This window comes from Ovis aries, chromosome 3, assembly GCF_016772045.2.
Source record: "Ovis aries strain OAR_USU_Benz2616 breed Rambouillet chromosome 3, ARS-UI_Ramb_v3.0, whole genome shotgun sequence".
In the NCBI taxonomy this organism is placed as follows: domain Eukaryota; kingdom Metazoa; phylum Chordata; class Mammalia; order Artiodactyla; family Bovidae; genus Ovis; species Ovis aries.
The window spans coordinates 8,012,303-8,035,256 of record NC_056056.1 but is presented as its reverse complement, the minus strand read 5'-3'; the positions used below and the strand labels follow the sequence as shown (position 1 = coordinate 8,035,256).

Sequence of the window (22,954 nt, the reverse complement as noted above, 5' to 3'; positions counted from 1 at the left end):
CCATTTTGGGCTTCCCAGGTGGCATTAGTGGTAAAGAACCTGCCTGCCAATGTAGGAGACATAAGAGATGCAGGTTTGATCCCCCTGGAGGAGGGCATGGCAGTCCACTCCAGTATTCTTACCAGGAGAATCCCATCGACAGAAGAACCTGGTGGGCTACAGTCCATGGGGTCGCCAAAAGTCAGACACGACTAAAGCAACTTAGTACTCATTCACCTCATTTTACAGATGTGGAAACTGAGGCTGAATAAAGCTGAGTAATCAGTCCTGATGTGTGATATTAATAGCCCTTGGGTGTCCGTCCTAGATCTATGACCTGAACAGTTCACTTTTCTTCTCTGGATCATCTGAGAAAAAGGGCAAGTGGGGGAGGGAGGAGCAAGGGAGATCTCTGAGTTTAGGCACTGGCAGAGCCCCATACCTGAGCTCCGATTCCTAGAAGGGCCGGGGAGGGGAGGGCAAATTTGGTTGGTACAGGCCTACGGGTCCAATCCTCTCCTCTCTTTGCCCACTCGCAGACCAAGGAATTCATCTTCTCGGAGCTGCTGGCCAACCTGTATTCGTGCGGGGACCAGAACACACTGATGGAGGAGTCAGCCGAGCAGGCACAGCGGCGTGACGAGATGCTGCGCATGTACCACGCACTGAAAGAGGCGCTCAGCATCATCGGCGACATCAACACGACCACTGTCAGCACGCCCATGCCCCCGCCTGTGGACGACTCCTGGCTGCAGGTGCAGAGCGTACCGACCGGACGCAGGTACCAGGGCCGGCTCCCACGGCCCCAAAGCCCCCCAGCCCGGGGCCCGCGGGAGGAGGGCCGGGACCGGGCAGTGGCGCGCCCGCGTCACCGGGGCTGCTCCCACCTGGAGCGAGGGGCGGAGCTTAGAGAGGGCGGGGCTTGTCGCGGGGCGGGGCTTGCCGTGGAGCGCTGGCTGCCGGGCCGGGTGGAGCAGGGAAGTTGGAGCCTCCGGGGGGGAGGGCGGGGTTAAACACCAGAGAGAACCCAGGGCCGAGAGGGGCGGGGGCTTGCGCGCATGGGCGTGGCCTGCACCAGGCTGGGGGCGGGGCCTCGGTGTGGGGCGGAGCAGCTCATCTTTCCCCTGGCTTGTCCTTCTGTTTCTGTCGCCCGCAGGTCACCCACGTCCAGCCCCACGCCTCAGCGCCGAGCCCCTGCCGTGCCCCCAGCCCGGCCCGGGTCGCGGGGCCCTGCTCCTGGGCCTCCGCCTGCTGGGTCCGCCCTGGGGGGAGCGCCCCCCGTGCCCTCCAGGCCGGGGGCTTCCCCTGACCCCTTCGGTCCTCCCCCTCAGGTGCCCTCGCGCCCCAACCGCGCCCCGCCCGGGGTCCCCAGGTGAGTAGGGGTTGAAAGCGGTGGCAGAGATCGCCGGGCGGGCGAGGCCGGGAGGGAGGTGGGGCGGATCCTGGAGCATCGGCCTGGGTCGCAAGAGCCGGGCCTCTCCGTCCAAGTCACTCGGACCATGGGTGCCAGAGCCACCGGGGTTTGGCCGAGGGCTGGCGGAGCCTGCCCCCAGGGAGCGCTGAGTCCCGCAGGTGGTCCTTTCTGGGAAGGGGGCAGTGGGGCTCATCCCACCTGCCCTCTTCTTTCCGGCACTTGCATGGCGCTTCCCTCCTTTTTCACTCTCTCCCCCATACTGCATCCCTTCTTTCCTTTCCAGCCGCTCTCCTTCGATCTCCATTCCATCCTCTACTGCTGTCTCCCAGCCCCTAGGGAGCCTACCTTCAGGTCTGAGGATCTGAACCAAATCCTTTCTGGATGGGTAGATTTTTTGTTCACTTACACTCAGGGCTACTCAGGTGCCCCCACTTCCCCAGTCCTGAACCTTTGTCCTCGAGGTTGTCCGGCCTCTGTCCCACAGGAAAAGAGGCCAGGTTGTGACTGTGTGACCAGCACGGTGTGTGATATGTATGTGTGGGCGTGCACACAGGTGTGAGAGTGTAAGAATGGCACCCAGGCATGTGGTAGGGCATGGAGCAGCTGGGAAAAGGGTCTGGAAACCATGGGAGAGCCTGATGGTTTTTTCCCTTCCCTTGCCTCTGGCCCCACCCAGCCTGGACCAAGGTGGTAGGTGTGAGAGCAGGAGTGGGTAAAGGCTGCCGATTCCCAGAAATTTCCAGGGAAAAGGATTCTGTGTCATCCCTTGCCTTTGCCTTCTTGACCCATGACCTTCTTTCAAGGAAGGTCACTCTGATGTCTAACTCAGTCTGCCCTGTCTCCACTGGCCATGTTCTCTGAGGAAGGACACATCAGACCAATAGCATCCATTTATGTTTCCAGATGGCTGGAGGGGAGGGCCATGGGTCTAACATCCATGGATCTAAAATGAAGCAGAGATGGGGCTTGCTCTGTGATGACCTGATGGCCAAGGTGGAGGGGTTAAAGCAGGCAGCATGGTGGTGTTTAGGGACGCTGGACTGGAGTAGGCCTTCAAGCAAGTTGCTTTCCTTTCTAGGGCCTCAGTTTCCCTTCTACGAAATGATATTTAACATTCTGCCTTCCCAGGGTTGGAGTCGGGATCAGGGGAGACAGTGACTATAGATAGAGATACCACATTAACTGGAAAACTGGCCATAGAAACTCTCTGTCAACTTCCAACCTGAGTTCAGATCTCTAAGGGTATTTGAGATGCCCAGGCCTGTGCTGAGGTGTGACATGAGAACTGTAATATTTGGTACCTGCTACAGCTCTGGTCTAACTGACACATGGAAAGTCATGGCCTCAGGGAGAGAGCAGTCTGGGGAGCTTCAAGGCAGCTTGACTTCCGTGAGATCCCAGGGCTGGTTGAGATAAGGTTGAGATAAGGTTCAGGTGGTGAGGAGCTGGGAGGGCTTTGGGGTAAGAAGCAGCAGGTAGGCAAAGGTTTAGTGTGGAATGCATCAAGAGCTGCTGGCCAGAGCAGAGTGCAGATAGAATGAGGAAGAATCGAAAAAGATTGCCCTGGGTGGGGTGGAGCAGGTTGGAGAAACTTTGACGTCTGCTGAAGAGGTTGTCTTGTTGGGACTCAATGCCGTGGGCAGTAGGGAGCCACATAAGGCTCTTGGGTTGGAGATGTGAGAGCTGGACCCTAAGAAAGCAAGGCCTGTCCCCTCTGGAGCAATGCAGGTGGCCCTCTGAGCACGCCAGGCACGAGTGTGCAGGGAGCTGGTGCAAATTGCCTCCTGTGTGCGGGAGGCAAGCTTCTGTGTTGTGACCGCAGCCCCGCGTGTGCTTCAGTGTGCCCAGTGGCTGCATGCCCCAGATCCACGCTGCACGTGCCGCCAGCCAGCAAGGTTGCTGTTCCTTGGGGGGGGGGGGGAGCGGTGTATGCGTGTTGTTTGTGGGCATGTGTGTCAGCGTGTGCATGCGGGGCCGTGGGCCCTCACCGCATGTGTGTGCACGCCCAGGCGTGTGCGTGTGTGTGTCCCCCAGCCCCAGGCCCTGCTCTGTCCGTGCGTGTGAACTGCCATGTTGATTTCGTGCTGTCTTTCAGAATCACTATCAGTGACCCCTGAGGAGCGTCAGCCACGGTAGGTACAGGCCTCTCCGCCTGCTGCATGAACGGTGTGTCTGCCCCCTGCCGCACCAGCTCCGCACAGCAGGGCGCACCTGGGACCTCAGAGGCAGGACCCCCCCACCCCACCTCCGTCTCCCTTCCCCGGCTCCAGACTTACTCTTTCCTCTTCCTGTCTTTGCTGCCAGCTGGCTCTCTCACCTCCCTTCTCAGCGAGCCTCGGGACTCAGTGCCGCCACCCATGAGCTCCTTGGCAAGAGCTGGGGAGGTCCAGGGTCAGGCTCCGCACCCAAGCTGGCAGCCCCCCAGGGTGCCCTCTGGAGCCGTCAGAAAGAGCTCAGAGCTCATGGTTCACGGTGTCAGGAGCAGGGAGCTTGGCGAGGGTAGTGTGTAGGGCTGGACTCAGGCGGCAGAGAGGCCTTGGAACCTCACCCTGGGGTGCCATACTCCTTCCCCGACCTGAGTGAGCCCTGCTGCCTGGACGGGCAGCTGGCTCCCAGCTTGGGAGCTCTTCAGACCCAAAGAGCTTCAGGGCAGGGGAGGTCCAAGTCCCACCTCTTCAAGCGTGCCAGCAGCTGAGCAGCAGTTGAGGGTGAAGGCTCTGATGGTCAAATGCTTTTGGAGGGCCCGGGTGTCCTATCCACACTGTCAGCCCAGAGCACACCTCACAGGACAGGCAGGTCTCACAGCCCCTTCCCTGGCCTCCGTGGTCTCATCATTCCAGCATCTTCCTCAGCCCCAAGTGTAGCACTCTAGGTAGCCCGTAGGCTCCCCCCAACCTGGACCTGTTGCTCCTAGGGGTAACCTACCCTTTTCGGCCGAGGGGGTGACAGTGTCTGCGGGCTTGGGCGAGTCACCTTCTCCGAGTTCCGCCCTGGCTGGGCCCCCCCAAAACTCGCCCAGCGAACCTGCCTGCCACTCTGCACCTGCGCTGACTCTCGCTCTTCTGCTTTTCCCCAGCAGGAAGGGCCCAGCCTCACCTACACGACCTGCGGTCCCCCGACCAGCTGAGGCTCCCCTCTTAGACTTATAAGCCTGTGGCCACTGGCATCCGGCCGCCTGCCTCCCTGGCTCCCCAGGGTCCCTTTGGGGGACTCATGGGCTTTCTGCCCACCCAGAGGGGCCTCTAGTGCTCCCTCCAGCCATGCTGTTAGCTTTAGCCTCCTGGTTCGGTGTTCTTTTTTCTCCTGTCTTCCTCCATCAGGCCTGTGGGCTGTTGCGTGGGGCTCAGGGTCCCACACCCTCTGAGGCTAGGGATGGCCCCAGGCCAGTGGGTTGAAAGACATGGGGAGGAGGCCAGAGAAAAGGGATGTCAGAGGGGGCCGAGCACGTGTCTGGAGCTGTGGGTGCACTGCCTGGTGGTGTGTGAGAGAACAGTGTGAGTGGTGGGGTGGGGGCTGCCCCCAGCTTTATCCCAGGTCCCCATGAAGCTCTGGCCCCTGCCCATCTCCAGTTTCTTCCCTTCCACCTTCCCTTTCTCGTCTCTCTCCTCTCTTCCAGAACCCTTGCCCATGCCCTCGTCTCCCCCCGCCACCTCCGGGCTTGGCTGCCTTTGCCTTACCAGCTCTCTCCTGCTTTTCTCTCTCCCGTTCTCTCTTTGCTTTCTCTCCAACTGCCAGCCGATCGGGTCAGGCAAGTCCATCCCGTCCTGAGAGCCCCAGGCCCCCCTTCGACCTCTAACCAGATCCCTCCTATTCCTCGGAGACCTCCCTTTCCAAGCCTGCCCGGACGGCTGTTCTGTGACTTGACGGTGGCTTCCCAGCCCCAGAGCCTCCCCTCCACCTGTGACTTAGTCTGTTGTAGTGGTGAGCTGACACATGCAGGCGTGACGTTGGTGAAATTTTGTGCCCCTCTGTGGTCTTGCTCCTGCCCTGTTCTATAAATATCTATAAATACTCATATATATACATATACAAACATATCTATTGCCAAGGCTCGGCTCTGGTGTCAGGAATCAATCACCGTGCTGTCCTTGAGGAGTCTTGCAGCCCAACTACAAGGGAACACCTGTCACCCTGACATCCCCCTCCAAAGCGTGCCACCTCCAGTGAGCCCCAGTGTCATGCCCAGCCTGTGGACAGCCAGCCCCCTCTGCCATCCTCCCGTCCCAACCCCCTCCTCGAGCGTGGGGGTACTGTGCTGGCAGCTGTGTGGTTCTCTGACTGCTATCAGTCTTGCTGTCTCTCAGCTGAGAATAAAACCCATTTCTGGACGATGGGGAACAGCGTGTCCTCTGAAGCCTTGTGTTCACTGTGGCGCCTGGGGGGAGGTAAAGGTTTAAACATTGGGGTGAGGGATGGGGGTGCCCAGCTATTGATACGATGCTTTAAGATGTTGTGGGGCAGGGAAAGCCCCATCCTTTCCGAAGCCTACTGGGAAAGCACTTGGCGTCAGCTGATCCTGCGAACCCTGCGCTGGCCACCAGGGGGCCCAGGGGGAGAGGCACGGCCCAGCCAGACACTGTGGAGGGACAGGGTGATGGAATGGACACTTGAGCTGGAAGTCAGCACTTGGTGCTGCGGCACTCTGCTTTCCCTCCCTGAGATCAGATCCAACTTCGAGTCACTCCGCTATTAAGGCAGGATGGCCCCTGAGAGCCCCTTTGGAGTTCCCCTGGGGTCCCCCAGGCTTCACCAGGCAGCAGTGGGTGACAGGCCTCAAAAGATCTCTAACAGCCCCACTGGATGTGCCCAGACACCCTGGAGATTGGCACAACTAGAAGCCTGCCCTCTGTTGGCAGGACCTGCTCCCTGTTCAGTGCTCATGGCACAGACCCCAGGACCCAGAGACAGAAAAAAGGCACACACCAGGACAAGCAGTATGGCTAAATTCATTTATTCAGAAATAAAAAGTGAAACGAAATAGGAGTCGAATCACCCGGGCACAAACCCGTCCCCGCCTCCACCTTCTCTCTCTACCCTATACTATTAATAAATAAGTTTCCCCAGCCCCAAATATTTAATAGAAGTTCCTCCCCATTCACCAGCTCCAACCTCTGCTGAGATACAGGGGCGCTGCCCTACCTCCAGAATATACAAAATGTTACAGAGTTACAGTATAAACACTGGGGAGGGAGCCCACTCCGCCACCAGCTTATGTTCTTGCTTGGCCTCAATTTGCCCAACTGTCCCAAGGCCTGTGAGAGTGCTGCCCAGTTGTCAAGCTGGGCAAGGAGGGGGCACTTGGCCCCAAAGTGCCTCTGAATAGAGGATGCATGAGCCCCTCTGAAAGGACTGCTTGGTAGGGGTGAGGAAGCCACCAGGGAGCCCCTGCTCCCCAAGAAGGCCCGCCTCTTAAATAAACTGCCTTTAATTGAGCCTCTGGCTCTTTGTTTCTCTCTGGAACTAGTAGCAGTCCAGATATCAAGACACAGCCCTGGCCAAGATGGCAAGGGGCCTGCACCTGTTTGTTTCCCCTCATTTGACGGGGGGCTTATACCCCTTTCTTCAAGGGTTTCAGCGTGCTAGTCTAGGGATGGGGGGGGGGGAGGAAAGAGGGACAAGGAGGCAGGGACAGGTGGGGGCAAAGCCCCCGGCCCCATGTCTGTGGTCTCTGCCTGCCGGTGTCAGGCCACTAGATCACCATGATCTTCACTTCGTCATTGTCGTCAGCTCGGTAGAAGAAGGGGATGCAAGCGTTGCTACCCAAGCCTGGGTGCTCCTGGGGGTTCTGGATCTCACGCAGCAGCTGCATGATCTGCTGCGCGGTGGGGTTTTCAGGGGTGGTCTGGCCCTGCAGGGCCCCCTGGGGGGGCTCCACGTTGTCGGCGAGGCTCACCTCCTGGAGGCCTTTGGGGAGAGAGGGCAGCAGAGCTTAGAGTGGTGTGCCAGCTCACCCCTGCCTGCCCTCCAGTACCCCAAGGGTGCTACTACTCACCACCCTCATTGTCAGCAGTGCTGGGCTCCTGGCAGGTGTGGGGTGCTGTAGTGGGCTCACCAGCAGGTTTCTGGGCAGCCAGGAATTTGCCATACCATTCATTTCGTTCACCCACCAGGCATAAAACCAGTTCCTGGAGCTCCAACAGCTTCACCTGGAGGGAGAAGTACTCAGCAGCCCCGCCGCACCCCACCCCGGCCTGTAGAGACGGGCAGAAGGACCCCTACCTTCATCTCCTCCTTGTCCTGAGCCAGCCGGCTAATGTACTCTTCCTTCTCCTGATGGCGGGCTTTCAGTACGGCCCTCTGACTCTGATAGAGGGCGATATATTCTCCTGCAGGAGGTGGGGAGGGCAGACGTGGCTCAGAGGCAATGTGGTGCTGCCCGCATCCAGCCCCCCGCCCCGGGCCGAGCCTCCCCACTCACCAATAGTGTCCGTCTCTCCAGATAGCTGGATACAGCGATGCTCCAGCTCCTCCACCCGCTCCTTCAGATCTACTTTCTCCTGCATGAGCTCCGTAAAGCGGCCCTAACGCCAGAGGGCAGGGTCAGGGCTCAGCAGCGACCTGCCCACAGGGGCCCCCACCCTTCCTGGACCCCACTGGGGGGCAGCTCACGCACCTGCAGCTTGTCCATGGCCACTTGGAGGGCCTGGTGCGCCTCCGCGGGCACACTGTCTCCCCCAGTCCTGGGGGCGGGGGCCTCCTTTTCCACCCCATCCTGGGCTGCGGCTGCCAGGTTACAGAGGCGCTGGCAGCGTAGCTTCTGCTCCTTCAACTGCCCGCGTAGCCGGGCCTGCTCATCCTCAGCACTGGCCAAGGCCGAGTGGAAAAATTCCACCTGCGGGGGAGAGGGCACACGTGCTTTTGTGGCAGACACACAGGACCAGAGAGGGGTGGGCGGGCAGGCAGAGAGACATGCCTCTTCTCAGGGTCTCGGGGCGCACGCCTGTGGTTGGAGGATGACACGCTGGCTGACCACGGCTCCCAGGGGAGGTTGGGGGACGACCAGAGATGGAGGGAAGAAACCGCAAAGAAGAGTGTCTGAGAGGAACCGCTGGGGATGGGGTAGGGTGGCGGTGGGGGGAGTGAGACAGGCGAGGAGTGGGGAGGTCCGCTCACCAGGGCCTCTCGGCTCTCCAGCTCCTCCGGCACACTCAGCTTAGGCCTTGGAGCCTCCTCATCCTGCTCCTCACTGTCCAGTCCGTCTCCTGTTGGGGACAGACAGGGGGTCTTCAGACCCCCCCAACCACGGAGGCGGAGCAGGCCTGGAAGAAAGCTCAGAGCCCAGCTCTGCCCCCAACCTCACTCTGCAGCCCTGGGCTAGCCAGTGGCCGGGGGAAGAGGACCCACCGTCCCCATGGCCTCATCTAACTCAGGGCTGAAAAACAACTCGGTGCCATGCTGCCAGACGTCCCCCTGCTCCTCAGGCCAGTGTCCTCCCTCCAGGCCTCCCCACTGACCTTCCCCAGGCACAGCCATGATGGTCAGCTGGGCCTGAAGCTGCTGGTTCTGCTGGTTGGCAGCTTCCAGGCGCTCCTAAGGGGCCAGGGAAGAGAGTGAGGAGGGACACAGGCCGCAGGCCTTCCCTCTCAGGGGCCCAGCGTCCCGACGCCCTCACCTGGGTCTCCTGTAACTCCTGGCGGGCCACCTCCATCGCCACCTTGCCCTGGACTTCCTCGTGCTGCAGCCGGTCCATGAGCTGGGTCTGCAGTAGCATCTGCTTGTGCAGCGCCTCCTTCTCCAAGGCCAGCTGCTGGTAGGCGGCCACATGCAGCTGGCAGGCGGCCACGTAATGCTGCAGGTGGTTCAGGTACTCGTCCCGCTGCTGCTGCAGATCTTGAACCTCCTGGCGCTTCACCTCCACCTGCGGGCAGACCCCGGGGGGTGAGGGCAGGGGCGGGGTGATGACCCTGGGGGCTGAGGGCAGGGGGTGGCTTGCTTCCACAGTCTGAGCCCCTGGGCCGGGGAGGCCGGGCACAGACCCCTCAGCCGGAGACGGACACTGCACAGGGCTTTGCCGGTTGCCCGGGTCCCGGCTTCCTCATCCAGAGCCCCGTGCCGCCTTCACCCAGCCTCACCCCTCATAGCAAGCGTCTTTCTATCCTAACTCGAGGCTATGGATGAGTGGAAAAGCAGAACAGCTTTTCCGGCCAACAGCTGTGAGGTCCACACTTGAATGCCTGCGGCTTCCCCTGCAGGATTCTCCTTTAATACCCAATGCTTCTAGGAGAAAAATACTAACTTCCTTTTAATACAAGGAAACTGAGCCTTAGAGATGCAAGGTTGGAATTCAGGGCTGAGCCTAAGGAGCTAGCCACCGTATGTCTCTTTTCTCTAATTACGGGTTTGATGCCTCTAGCAGGGACACGGATCTATGGCATAGGGCTACCCAGCTCTGAAAGTCAGAGGCCAGGAGGTATCAGTCACAGGCTCTGAAGGACCCCAGGGTCACCTGTTCTGGCTGCCCCCCACCTCCCTGCCTGGGGGGGTGCCTGTCTCCTAGCCCTTCCTTTGGGGGCAGGGGTTACCGTCTCCTTCAGCTCCCCCAGCTTCTCCTGCAGCTGGCCCAGCTTCTTGGCCAGCTCCTTCTTGAGGTGCTGCTCGGACTGTAGCGCACTGGTAATCTCCATGTTCTCATTGGACTGCATAGAGAGGGGCAGTGAGTGGCCACCCAATGCAGCTGGAGACTCCAAAACCTGGTGTCCAGCTCCCACAGCTCAAGGAAGTGTGGAGCCAGGTAGGAAAGTCCACCCACCTCCACACCCTCCCACATCCCTCCAAGCGGGGCTTTCTGGCTCCCAGGGTGCCTTTGTGGGCACCAGTCATGAAAGGTCCATATCACCCATTTTACAGGTGGGAAAACCAAGGCTGCCAGAGGGGTTAAGTGTCTCACCCCACCCCCAAAGGGCTTAGCCAGGGAGGAGAGTGGGCTGGGCAGGCGGGGCTGCGCACCAGCCTGACGAATCCATTCTGCAGCTCGGCCAGCTGCTCCTTGAGCTCGCGGTTCTGGGAGAGCGCGCGGCTGATGGTGGTGCGGTCGCTCTGCATGCTCTCCAGAATCTGCTTGCGCTCCTCTGCCTGCTCCCCCCAGCACTCGGCCTCTCTCTCCAGCTCCAGCAGCCGCTGCTCCTGCTCCTGATTCAGGTGACTCAGACTTTCGTTGTCCTTAACCTGCGACTGCAGCTGCCCAGCCAGGCTCTCTAGTTCCTTCTGGAGCCGCTCAGTCTCTGCCTGCAGCCACTGTTCTGCCTCCGAGGGCCCTGCCAGGGGCTCCTGGGGTGGGGGCGCAGCTGAGGAAGGGAGCACACCATCAGGGTCTCCTGGCTGGGCCGCGTCGAAAGCACCCTCTTCGGGGTCCACAGCTCCTAACTTGGCCTCCTTGCACCCAATCTTGGATTCCTGGCTCAATCTTTCAAGACACGTTCAGAGCTCTTTATGCTTCAGACCACAGTGGGCACACTTCACCCCTTTTTTTGCAGATGGGGACACTGAGGCTCAGAGAAGTTGCAAGCCTTGCCAACTGCTGGTATGGACCTCTTTCCTTGGGCCATGATGCCCTTCCATCCACCCACCTCCAATCTCGGCCACCCTCACCAGCCCCAACACCGGCCTCCATCCCCAGGTCCCTGGGGCCCAGCTCACCGATCTGGTTCCTCAGTTCGGCCAAGCTGGTCTCCAGCTCCTGAGCCTGACACACACTGCGCTCCTTTTCTTCCTTCAACTTGCTCATCTGCTCAAAGCACCAAGGTGGGGGCAGGGGCGCACATGGAAGGAGAGGTCAAGTACGGGCTGGGTGACCGTACCCCTTTCCACCCCCACCTCCAGATACACACGTCCACCTCCAGCTATGCACAGCAAATGACATGATGCCCAGGAAGACCAAGTGACCTATCCAAGGTGGAGGGGGCAGGGGGATCGAAGGTCACGCCTCACCTGGTCCAGCACCTGCTGCATCTTCTGCTGCCACATGGCACTCTCCTCCTTCAGGTTTGTCACATACTGGTCTCTCTCTGCCTGCAGCTGCTTCAGCGAATCCTTCAGCTGTGAGAGGGGCGCAGAAGTTAGCAGGGGCTGTCACGGGGGGGCCTCACCTGCTCCTGATCACCTGGGGTCTCCTGTACCCCTCCCTCTGTAAAGCCTCACCTGCTCCACGTGGGTCTCCAGCTGTGCCCTCTCCTCCAGGGCCTGCTGTAACTGCTGGCTGCTATCAGGGGCAGGTTGACTAGAAAACTGGATGGTGAAAAACGAGGTTAGATCAGGGGGCCCGGGCTGATCCACGCAATGCCCACCCCCAAAGGGTCAACGTACAACTCAGGGTTATCCTTAATATTGTTAGTACCATGTCTACAAGCTTTATTTTCACTAAATACTCAACGTGAACAATTCTGATAGTAAGTGTTCAAAGTTCTCCCAACCTCCCCAATCCAGTGTGTATCCTTCTTGACCCTTTTCCACAGGTATGCAAACATGCTTCATTGATGCATAGTACCAGGGATAGTATCATATATGGTTCTGCAACTTAATTTCACTTTGCTGAAAACAAGATAACTTTAAGTTTTTATAATGGTTACATAGTACTCCAATATATGAACATGGCATACTTTAACCATACCCTTACAGGTGGCACGAAGGCAGAAATTTGCTGGGCATGCCAAAACAATGAAGAAGAAACTGACCTGGGCACTGTCTACCTGGAGGCTTGGCATCCGAGAGGAAGGAAGCAGAAACTCACGGGCTGGCCTTACAACTATTGGTTTGGTCAAAAAGTTTGTTCAGGTTTTTCCATGCAATATTATGGAAAAACTCATAGGACCTATTTGGCCAACCCAACATCATCCATAAAACAACGGTTTTCAACTAGGATGCTTTAAATATATATATATAAATAAATAAGCCGTATCACATTCCTGAGATCTGGGCAAGGTCCTAGTTTTTCTCTTGTCTCTAGAGAAGTCTATGGCAGAACCAGAACAAGGATCCAAACTTTCTGGTTCCTGGTCGGAGGGCACCACAGTGACCCTGAGAGGACCTGGCCCTGCCAGGTGGGGCCTGCACACCCCAGGGCTTCAGCCCTACCTGCTGCAGCAGCAGCTCCGACATCTCCAGCTTCTTCTGCAGATCCTCCATGCCCAGCTGCATGGCTGACTTCTCTATCGCCAGGAGCCGCAGCTTCTCCTCCAGCTCTGAGTTTTGCTGCTTCAGGTCCTCGTTGTTCTTACTGCGGCCAGAGGGAGGTGTGAGTGCTGAACAGAGAGGAACGCTCCCATGATCCACCCACTACTCCTGCCATAAAAGTCACTTTGGAAGGGACCCCAGCACCAGGAGTCTCAAGAGGCAGCCCAGAGAGAAGACACAAGCTGCCTGAGGCCACAGCAGGGGTTTAGGGGCACGGCTGGCTGACAGCCTGGCTCTGCACACGTCCAAACATGTACCCTCTTTCTCACCCGACTCCCTTGGATCTCCCCCACTTCCCAGTCCCCCCCATCACCCCCCATCCTACTTGTTCTTGTATAATTCCAGCTTGAGGGCATCTCGCTCTCTGGTTAATTCTTTGTTGTACTGCGAACACAGAAAGGCGAGGTCAGGAGAAGGCAGGCGGAAAATGCAGCCCAGCAACAGCAACAGAACGGCTCCCAGCAACACGTCCTCACCTGGTGTGAGGCCTTTACGTTTTTTCAAAGCTCATCCAAGCTCATGCTCTCCTTTGGTTTTAGTAAGGACTCGGGAAGGTTGGAAGAGGAAGGTGGGGCGGTCTGACTCTGGGCCGGCCACCGTTTTCACTGTTAGCAGCATCACCTCTGAACCTTTTCTGAACACTTTCTTAGCCAACATTCCCAACTCACAATCACCGTGGAGGCAGCTGCTATCTCCATTTTATCAGTGAATGAGGAATATTAGAGATTAAGGAGCTCGCCTAAAATCACTTAGACCTGGGATTCTTCAACCTTGTTTTTGGCCCTGGGGTTAGGGCATGACCACGAGGGATAGATTAAAATGCATTGTAATCTTTTGTTCATTTTTTGAATGGATGGGACATTCACAGCCCCAAACTTAGAAGGTACAAAAGCGACAGGTCTCTAAGCCACCCTATTCCTCTCCCTTGGGCTTTTTAAAAATATTTATTTGGCTGCACTGGGTCTTAGTTGCAGCATGTGGGATCTAGTTCCCCCCTGCACTGGGAGCACACAGTCTCAGCCTCTGGACCACCAGGGAAGTCCCTTCCTTGGGTTTTACATGAGTCCTTTCCGACATGTCATATATATTACACACATGTACTCCTCCCTTTTTAGTGTGGTCATGGACTAAAAATACTGATCTGAACCTTCACAGCCTGAACACCCAGCACCTGAGCCAGAACCCATGCAGTTAAAGGCAGGGCTGGCTGACACTCAGGGTCTGGGCTCATCTAGTGCTCACTCTAGGTGGCACTCCCCAGCCCCTCCCCACAACTCGACCATGGCAACCAACTCGTGTCCAGATCGCATTTCACAACCACACAACTCTAACGCAGCAAGAAACGGACAGTGCTGCCGTCTGGGCAGCCAGTCATTCCATCCTGCCGGAGAGACCTTTAGGCTCACAACCCATCCACGTGACCTCCAGGGGATGGGCAGGCTGCTGGGCTCACCCTGTCGGCCTGCTTCTGCTGCGTGGAGACGGCAGACAGCGTCCGCTCCAGCTCTCCCACGCGCTGCCTGGAAGACTGCAGGCGGTTAGCAAGATCCTCTGACTCCCCTGAAATGACAGCAGAGAGGGGAAGTCCAGAGAAGGAATCCCACCAAAGGCCTAGCCAGCCCAAGGGTAAAAGGGTGCCTAGATTCCCACCTGCTTTCTGCCTGGCTGCCTGCTGGGTGTGAGCCAGAGCTGTCTGTAACTCCGTCTTCTCTGACACCAGAATCCCGATAGTCTGAATGTGGACCTTTAGGAGAAAGGCCAAACGAGTGCTGACAATGTGGAAAAGCAATGTTTCCTGGGGGCCACAAGGGACCCTGGAAGAGTCTGCTCACCTGCAGCTGCTCTCGCAGAGCCCCTTGTTCCTTTGCGAGCTTCTGCTCAAATTCCTTCTTTTCCTGCAGAAAGAGAGAAGAAACAACTCTTACTGGGAGGACGCAAAAGTGAAAGAGAAAAGGACATGTGCCCCGCCCAGGGATGCCACCACAGGCCCAGGACAGGCCCACCAATGAGAACAGATAATCGGCGCCCTGGGAGTGGAAGACCGGCGAGGAGGCAAAGGGGGAAGCCCCCTATTCCTCCAGGCTGTAAGCAGCCAAGAGGAGAATGGTCCTCTACATCTGAATCCTCCCCCAAACCCATCAGCCATGGGTTGTTTAGTCGCTAAGTTGTATCTGACTCTTTTGCAACCCCATGGACTGTAGCCCGAAAGGCTTCCTCTGTCCCTGGGATTTCCCAGACAAGAACAATGGAGTGGGTTGCCACCTCCTTCTCCAGGGGATCTTCCTGACCCAGGGATTGAATCCTCATCTCCTGCACTGGCAGGTGGATTCTTTACCACTGAGCCACCAGGGAAGCCCCATTAACCATGGAGGAAACAAAGAAATCACATTACTTTTTCCAGTTGATCCAAAGTTTCCTGGTTCTCTTGTTTCTGTGGGGAGAGGCAAAGGAAGGTGACTGAGGTTGTCCTCCTTCCCCACGATCCTCAGACCAAGGAGGAGGGGCCGCAGGCAGGGGCCAGGAAGGGGTTAGAAAGGGAGGGTTCACGGGGACACAAACGAATGAACGCTTCTCAAGCTAAGAGACTTTGAGCCTTGGCAGGTTTTGCTCATGGCTACAGCAGCAAGGGTCTGGATCTGATTCCCTTGAAGGGACAATGACATAAACCTCTAGAAATGGAGTCTGAGAAGGTGAAGACCACCCTCTGCCAGCTCACACTCAAGGAATGTTCACTGAGCAAACACATCACAGGCCAGGTTCTGTTCTTAACAACACTGATACATGAATGAAAAGGACCTTGAAACCTTTTTGGGGGCTTAAAAGGGACCTTGGACACCCTCTGATTCTACCTCCTCAGGAAACTAAAGGCCAAGGAGGAGAGGTGACTTGTCCAAGGTCGAAGTCGGAACAAATCAGGGGCTGGGTCAGGGCTGGAACACACCAGTCAAGCTAGTGCCTCCCCTACAGGCAACAGACCCATGGCAAGGTGGGGAGGACTCGAGCAGAGGTGTCTGGAGAACAGAATAGGCAAAGAGGGCAGCCACAGAGAGAGCCATGCTGCATGCCATGCTCCGGGGTCCCTCCAGCTGAGACCTAGGCCTCCCAGCACCCCCTTCTCCCTTGGCACCAGGGATCCCCAGCCCCTTTCTTCAAGAGCCCCAAGGTGAGACCGGAGCCCCATATTGGCAACATGGATCAGGGGACAACACCGGACTCTTACCAATTCCTCTATCTTGCTACTGAGTTGTTTGTTTTTTAGATTGCTGGAGTCCAGGGCTACTGATAGTTCTTGGTACCGGCTCTGAGGCGCATGCAGAGAGGAGGAGGAGGTGGAGGAGGGGTAGGGAGAGGTAGAGAGAGCAATCATTAGGGTCGGGGGGTGTCTGGGCTGTCTCAGCTGGGTGGGGCACCCAGCCCCCACCATGGGAGGAGGTGGGGGGCAGTGCTGGCCTGCAGGGTCACTGGGCCAAGGTGCAGGCCCACTTACCTCCAGATTCTTTATATTAGCAGGAGATGCTAGGCCCTCCCCATTGATGTAAGACGAAGACTAGGAGAGACGAAAGGGCTCACATGGAGATGTTCTCTGACCCCCTCCAGCATCTTGCTGGAGGTAACATTTCCTCTTCTGCCTAACTTGCCTCCTGCCCCTTAATCCCTCCCTGCGCCAGTTTCTCCTGGTTCTTAGCTCCCCCTTGTCCCTCCCCTCCCAAAGAGCTCTCATCTACAGGATCAAACGATGTAACCAATCTCATTGTCCAACCCCTTCATTTGCATGGCTTCAAAGAGGAGACTCAGAGAAGTAATGATCAGCTAAACATTATCCAGCCAAGCTGCCCGGTCCCAGGATCTTCCCTTCCTTTGGGGAGTCTCTGCCTCAGTTTCTTTCTATCATATTTTCCCTCCTACTCTAACCCATGCCGAGCTCCAGTTTTCGGGGTACCTCGGACACAAGACCGTTGAGCTGCTGAGACAGCTGTCGCAGACTCTCGGTGGATGAAAAGGATCTGGGGATGAACACAGCAGTCAGGGGTGCAGGAGGCTCGATGGGAAAGGGGGGGTCACGGGGCGGTGGCCTAGGGACTGGTGCCCCCGTGGGAGACACTCACGTGCTTTCGTCAATGGGACCAGAACGGTTGTCGGCATCATGGTTCTGTTTGGGAAGAAACACAGGAATTGGTCATTCAAGTTTTAGGAGGAACCACCTACAGGCACCAAGCTCATTCCGACCACTTTCCACCTCCCTGAAGCTTAAGGGGAGTCTGGTTTTGGGCTCCCCCATCCCAGTCCTCAGGAAGGGCACCTGGCTCACAGAGCCAAGATACCTGGAAAAAAAGGACGAGGGTCCACAGGAGGTCCAGTCCTCCGGGAAACAGGAGGGGGTGAACACAGAGCGGGCCAAGGGGGAAGAGGCACAAACCTGAGTTGATGCCATGCTAGTGACACGGGGGGGACTAGCACTGGGGGAAGGGACACCGCCAGGTGACACGGTGTCATCAGCAGATGGTGTAACAGGAGCGGCGCGGTCTTTGGGCGCCTGTCACAGAACAGAGCAGGGGGTTAGGGGGCCATGCAGGGCAAAGAGTGCCTCGCTGTCATGAGTGCAGGGGTGCAGAGCTGGCAGGACCGGTGTTGAGCAGTCGTGACAGTCACACGTGCTGGGAGCCACGCGGGGGTGTGGCTGCGGCTCGCCTAGAACTTGGGCCATTCTGCCGCCTTCTGGACCGAGGCTCAGGGCAAGGGCAGTGAGGCCTGCTTCCTGAACATGGAGTGTCATCCTCTGTGGAGCTCAGTCAGAGGCAGGGCCAGGCTGCCCTCTGGCAGCCGCAGCAGGTAAGAGGGAAGCGTGCCGGGGCAGGGAGAAGCAGGTGTTGCCTTTCCAGAGGGTCAGTCTGTGCCAGAGTGACCCTCCCCCGGGACCCTGCTGGGCAGAACGCGGCAGTGATAAAGGAAGAGAGCATCTGCCTCCTCCTTCTTGCTCTCCCTCCATCCCTCCTCCCAACCACTGGGTGTGTCCCCGAGTCATGCCTTTTTTGGGAAAGAAGCCGTCAAACAAGAAGGCTCCTCCTACTCCTGCAGGTGGAAAGAAAACTGTGGCCACTACCCCACCCTAAGTTCCTAGCTCCTAAACACCTACCCAACCAAAAACAGCTGAGAAACCAGAGAGAAGACGTCTACTATTGGCCTCTTGGAGAAGAATTGTGGGTTTGAGGACCAGGGGCCACAGAGAAGTCCCCTCTTCCCCCACCCACGTGGATTCACCTGCTTGACCAGAGCCCCACTGGGCCTCTCTCCAGGCTCAGGCCTGACTGACACTGAGTCCAAGCCGCTGGCTCCTGAGAGCTACCATTCAACAGGTGAGACTGCAGAGGACTGACTAGCTGAGGCTTGGCCAGGGAAGAGCGCCAGGCAGCCAAGGCCTGGCCAGCCAAGGTGGATCTGGAAGGGAGAGGCTGCACCTCTCCTGAGGGAAAAGGCAGCCTGCTCTCTGGACGCCGCAGCCCTGGCCTCTGAAAACTCAAATCTACTGCCCGCCTTAGAGCAAGCGCCACAGAGCCTGGGGAGCTGAAGAAGAATCAAACTGTCGGCATGGTAACTGTCCTCACTGTGACCTCTGACTCCAGAACCTGGTGTTGCCTTGCCAACCTGTACTCCTGAATCTAATAGGTAAGAGTAGGGGTTTGGCAGCTGGCGAGGAGTGAGACTTCAGTGGTGGGGCAGGGGGAGCACACTCTTAGCCATGGGCCCTGGGGAGCCCTAGGTCCCTCCTGGCATCTTGGCGCTCAGGGATCCCTAGCATTAGAAACAAGAGAGCTCAGAAGGGGAAAAAAGGACTTGTCTGAAGACTGAAATATACAGAATATGACAATTTAGTGAACAACCAAGTTATTTCATAATTTTGAATCATAAAACTAAGTATGGAATTTCAAAAAACATTGTCCACTCCCCTCAAATGTCCCATTCCATTAAAAAAGAAAAAAAACACACTTTTTTCTATCCATTATTTCTCATTTCTGGAAATGTCATCAGCTCTGCCTAGGATACTGTAATCACAGGCCTAGTGTTTTTTTTTTTCTTTTACTAGAATAGAAAACTTAAGTGGGAAACAGTTATTGATATAGAGAGGATTTTAAAACAACAAGAAAGGGAACTTCCCTGGTGGTCCAGTGGTTAAGACTCCATGCTTCCAATGCAAAGGACATGGGTTTAATAATCCCTGGTTGGGGAACTAAGATCCCACAAGCTGTGCAGTGCAGAAAAAAAAAAAAAAAAAAAAAGTATGACAAATAAAACAAGAAGGGAACATGGGGTTATGGGTCTTCATTTCCAGGAGAGCAGACGGATGCAGGCCAGGGCTTCGGGACTCCTGGAGGCCCATGTTCCCTCCCCGGGCCACCCAGTGTCTCCTCTGAGAGCCAACAGGATGAGTCACAGCACCTGGACAGACCTGAGTGACTGGGTGTGAGCAGTCCTGATGACTGAAGACTCTCTCACCCCAGCCACCAGGGCCCTGGCCCCACCCCTCTCCCCCTGCCCATCTCCAGCAGGACCTGGCCCCCTTCCAGTTCTACTCTGGCCTGGGAGATGTTCCCCGAGGAAGTTAATTAAGGAGGAAGTGCCAACATCATGTCTGGAGGAGGTCATCTCCTAGTCCAGGTGCATCCCAGACTCCCCTTCTTTCTGGATAATACTCTGTGAGCTCATAGTCCTGGTCGTTACCTGTGACCACATCCTCTGCCTGGGTCCCCTACTCGCAAAATGGATGAATGCTCCCCACTTCTAATCCTCAAACCAGCTTCGAATGCCACCCTCTCCAGCCTGGAATCCATTTAGGATGAACCTCTGCTTCAGTTGAGCATTTGGAATGCTGCCACATCCTGGCTTGCTTCTTTCACCTGTTTTCTCCAGCACCTAGCACTAGCTGTCTGCTTTCAATGTCCCACTGAATACAGTTGTGTCCAGTGGATTTTTAAAAGAGAACAGGGGCAGAATGTCCTGATCACTCATGTGTTTGGTGAACCTCACATCGCTTACAGTTAGTTCCATTGAAAAAATAACCTCAATCCTTCTAACTATTATAAAGTAAGCTCCTTTTCTCTTAACCCTAACATTCCTTACTGCCAAACCAAAAGGAACTGATGAACTGAAAAAAAAAAAAAATCACAAACTGCTTTGTGGTCTACTGGTCTTTTGGGGACAGATGCCCAGGGGGCAAGATTTGAAGGTATGGTTTTATTTAACCTCTCCTAGTCTGAGAACACCACCAGGCGTTCAAACTGAACGCTCAAAGAGCCCTAATCCCACACACCTGCTCCAAAAACTATTCCCAAGTTACCTTTAACCTCCAAGGAGCATCTCACCTTCTCCAAGATGATAAAAGATGGTGGGGGCAGGGTTGGGGGGGGGAGGCAAGGGGAAGAACCCAATCAACCAAGCAGGTGAAACAGCAGACGTGAACAGGCCGAGGGTTAATGACAGCAACATAAAATAAGCCAGAGACAAAGTCTCCCCCACAACAAAGACGCCTCAGGGCATGCAGAGCTGGGAGGGAGCAAGCCAGAGAGGGGGTCTTGGCACTGCCTCACCTTCCACTTGTCCAATGGGGGGATCGCTACCCCATTGGAGCGGTTAAGGTCGGACACCAGCACCTCCAGAATGTCCTGAATCTACAGGAGGCGAAAAGGGAAAAACAAGGGCAGGGGAAAAAGAGAAAAGTGGCTTAGAGAGGCAAGAGAGTCAAGGAAGGAAGAAGACACGGGTTGGGGCAACGGAATGCTGGAGAAGAGAGAAAGGAGTCAGAAGGGATCAATACAGGCCTGGGTCATTTTTCCAAGTAGCCACTTGCTGCCTTGCCAAAGGCAGAAATCAAGGGAAACAAACAGATGGAGAAGTCCCCTGAACAATGCAGTCACATAGCTCCTCAGATGAACAATGCAGCTCTTAATAGCTTCTTAGACCCTCAGGCCTAGACTTTTAAAAACCAGACTTCAGAAACAGGGTCCACTTGAATGAAGTGGCGGCAGAGGGGCTACAGCTAAAAAATAAGCTTTAAAGGCAATAATCTGATCCACCAGTATCATTTTACAGATGAGGAAACTGAGGCCCAGGGGAGGAAGTGATTTTCCCAGGGCCACCCAGCAAGCTGGTGGCAAAGATGGTCTTAAAACTCAGATGGTCTCCTAATCCAACTGCCTGAGGCCCTCTCCTCACCACACTCTGGGGCTCTACTGGGGCCTCTAAATGGAAAGTCTGAGGGCAAGCAGCTGCCTGGCTTTCCCCATGAGGCTGGGGAAGATCACCAGAGCAGTTAAGTCAACTAGCAACTACTCTTTATTGAAAGTCTACTCTGCACCAGGCCCTGTTTTAGGGGATTATAATAAAAACGACGACAATCTCATTTCAACTTCCTTGGTGTAAGACAGTATTACCCCAATTTTACTAATGTGGAAACAGGGATCCAACGAGCTTAAACAATTTGCCTAAAACCATATCCCTTGCAGAGAGAAAGGGAGAATTCAAACCCAAACTTCTTAGCCAATATCTGACATTTCTTCCACAATCTTAACCACTACCCTCTATTGTTGCCCCTTGAGTGCCTCATCCCCGGAAGGCGGTCAGGCAAGACTCACATCCTCAGGTGATGGACAATCACCAGAAGTGGTTGTCTCAGGGCTACTGCCATTCTTGATCTTTCTTTTTTTCTTAGCTCCTGCAGGAACACCAGGGCTGTTCTTCTGCTGATACTCCCTTAACTGTAAAAAGGAAAAGCAGTGAGGCTCATGAGAACTATACGCCCCCTGGATCCACATCCTACTTTACAAAGTTTACAAAATACTCTTTGCCTTCTAATTTAATGCCACAACAACCCTACAAGGGCTGTCGTCCTCAATGACTTGAAATGGACTGATAATGTGGCTAGGAGCAAAAGGTGGCAATGAAAGGCAACAACGGAATTTAAACTCAGCCTTCTGACTCTGAGTTCTGGGATTACAACATCAATCAGCAGCTGCTAGGGGGCAAAATCAGCAGCAGCAGAGGAAATGTAATCATTTGATCAGACATCAGGGTCCCTTCTTCCATCTCTATTAGAGCTGCACACCAGTACTTCTCAAAATTTTACATCAATGTATCCTGATGGCAGAAGGTAGAGAAGACACACACCCCTAGTGATTCTGGAAACATAACCGAAAGAGGACAACCCAAACACATTTCAGAGAGAAGTCCATTATAATCATACAAATCTACGCAAATGTCATCCCTACGTATATTAGTATAAAAGGTTTTTTCTCTCTCAAGAAAATCAAGCAAAACTGATCCATCAGTCCCATATTTATCCTGTGGCACTTGGGCTGCCCCACGTTGAGGTGATGATTTGTGAAAGATTCCCCGTTGTGAAGTTCAGTTTCCCTGGATGTGCTCCTCAGAGGAGCACTGAATGCTGAGTGACGGGCCCACTAGTCTCAGAATCATGGAAAATTAGAATGTGAAGTAGAAACTTCCGATTAAAAATGTGAAAGTCTCTCTGGATAGAGACCTGGGAGAAAACCAAACTAAACCAAACACCTTCTCCCCATGGCCACCCAGAAATACTGTCAATGTTTGGAGATCACTGGGGGAAGTGTAGGCTTTTTACATCAAACGATGGGGGTACAAGTCTAGAGGTGAAGGAGCCTGAAACCCAGGTCCGATCTAGGTCCCATATCCCCCCGAGTCTCCTTTTTCAAGCTGGTGCCGGGACCCAGAGAGACGGGAAAGGATGTGAAAACACAGTGGGAACTGGGTGGTAAAATTTAACACCGAGTTTCCTAGGCACTAATGACAGTTCCAAGGGGCATTATGACGTAGCCACACGGCACTGATCCCTAGCAACGCCCGAGTAGCCGCTCCGCGTTGAGTCGGGGGGCGGGGGGCGGTTGATGGGGGGCGGGGGGGAATGCAAAGGCCAGGACCGAGGTTTTCGGAGTCCGGGAGTTAGGGAGACCAGGGAGCTGCGGAGGTGCGGTTCCGGGCGACAGGAGACGAAGGCCAAGCCTGGTGTGGGAAGCCCCGGGGGTCACCGGCCCAAAGTCACCTGGGGGTGCCGAGTGAAGGCGGCGGAGACTGGGCAGCCGGGGGGCGGAGGGGTAGCGGGGGGCGGGACTGGCTGCGAAGACTTTGTTGGCGGCGGGGGGGGGGGGGCGCCAAGGGGCGCCGAGGGGCTCACCCCGTTGCCTTGGAGGCAGCACAGAAACTCTGGCCATGGCCCGGCCTTCGGAGGGGTCAGGGAGCCGCGAGCCCGCACGTTTTTACCTTTTTCTTGGCCGCAGCCAATTTGCTCTGTCGGGTTTCTTCCGACATCCCGGGACGGGGCGGGGGAAGGGGGGGCCACATCAGCACGATCCCGTCAACCTCTGC

General features: G+C 56.0%; 2 protein-coding genes across 24 annotated transcripts in view; one reads left to right on the top strand and one right to left on the bottom strand.

Annotated features, from left to right (window-relative positions):
* Window positions 1-5,731, top strand: part of DNM1 (dynamin 1) — a 43,569-nt gene extending 37,838 nt beyond the window's left edge. For 4 of the 14 annotated variants that reach the window (XM_027966387.3, XM_042245644.2, XM_042245646.2 and 1 more), the window contains 3 exons: window positions 519-760; window positions 1,136-1,351; window positions 4,470-5,731. In XM_027966387.3, the coding sequence (XP_027822188.1) occupies window positions 519-760; window positions 1,136-1,351; window positions 4,470-4,542 (531 nt within the window). In that variant the 3' untranslated portion in view covers window positions 4,543-5,731. Of the gene's footprint in view, window positions 1-518; window positions 761-1,135; window positions 1,352-2,749; window positions 2,752-3,488; window positions 3,526-4,469 lie in introns of all 14 variants that reach the window. The other 10 variants (XM_027966392.3, XM_027966390.3, XM_027966389.3 and 7 more) reach the window with 8 other exon arrangements.
* Window positions 5,732-6,328: 597 nt separating this feature from the next.
* Window positions 6,329-22,954, bottom strand: GOLGA2 (golgin A2). 10 transcript variants are annotated; one of them, XM_027966381.3, is made up of 27 exons: window positions 22,850-22,954; window positions 21,190-21,312; window positions 20,146-20,226; window positions 16,980-17,096; window positions 16,669-16,712; window positions 16,503-16,566; window positions 16,050-16,109; window positions 15,783-15,863; window positions 14,955-14,993; window positions 14,395-14,457; window positions 14,213-14,306; window positions 14,016-14,122; window positions 12,888-12,946; window positions 12,464-12,605; window positions 11,531-11,617; window positions 11,321-11,428; window positions 11,030-11,117; window positions 10,340-10,677; window positions 9,916-10,029; window positions 9,006-9,251; window positions 8,848-8,923; window positions 8,507-8,595; window positions 8,007-8,225; window positions 7,812-7,914; window positions 7,613-7,719; window positions 7,386-7,539; window positions 6,329-7,297 (listed from the first exon to the last, which is right to left on the bottom strand). In XM_027966381.3, exons 1-27 carry the CDS (start codon window positions 22,928-22,930, stop codon window positions 7,083-7,085), a joined length of 3,099 nt encoding a protein of 1,032 aa, XP_027822182.1. In that variant the 5' UTR covers window positions 22,931-22,954; the 3' UTR covers window positions 6,329-7,082. The 10 variants fall into 10 exon arrangements, with proteins under 10 accessions (XP_027822182.1, XP_027822184.1, XP_027822183.1 ...); XM_027966383.3 differs by lacking the exon at window positions 15,783-15,863; XM_027966382.3 differs by lacking the exon at window positions 20,146-20,226.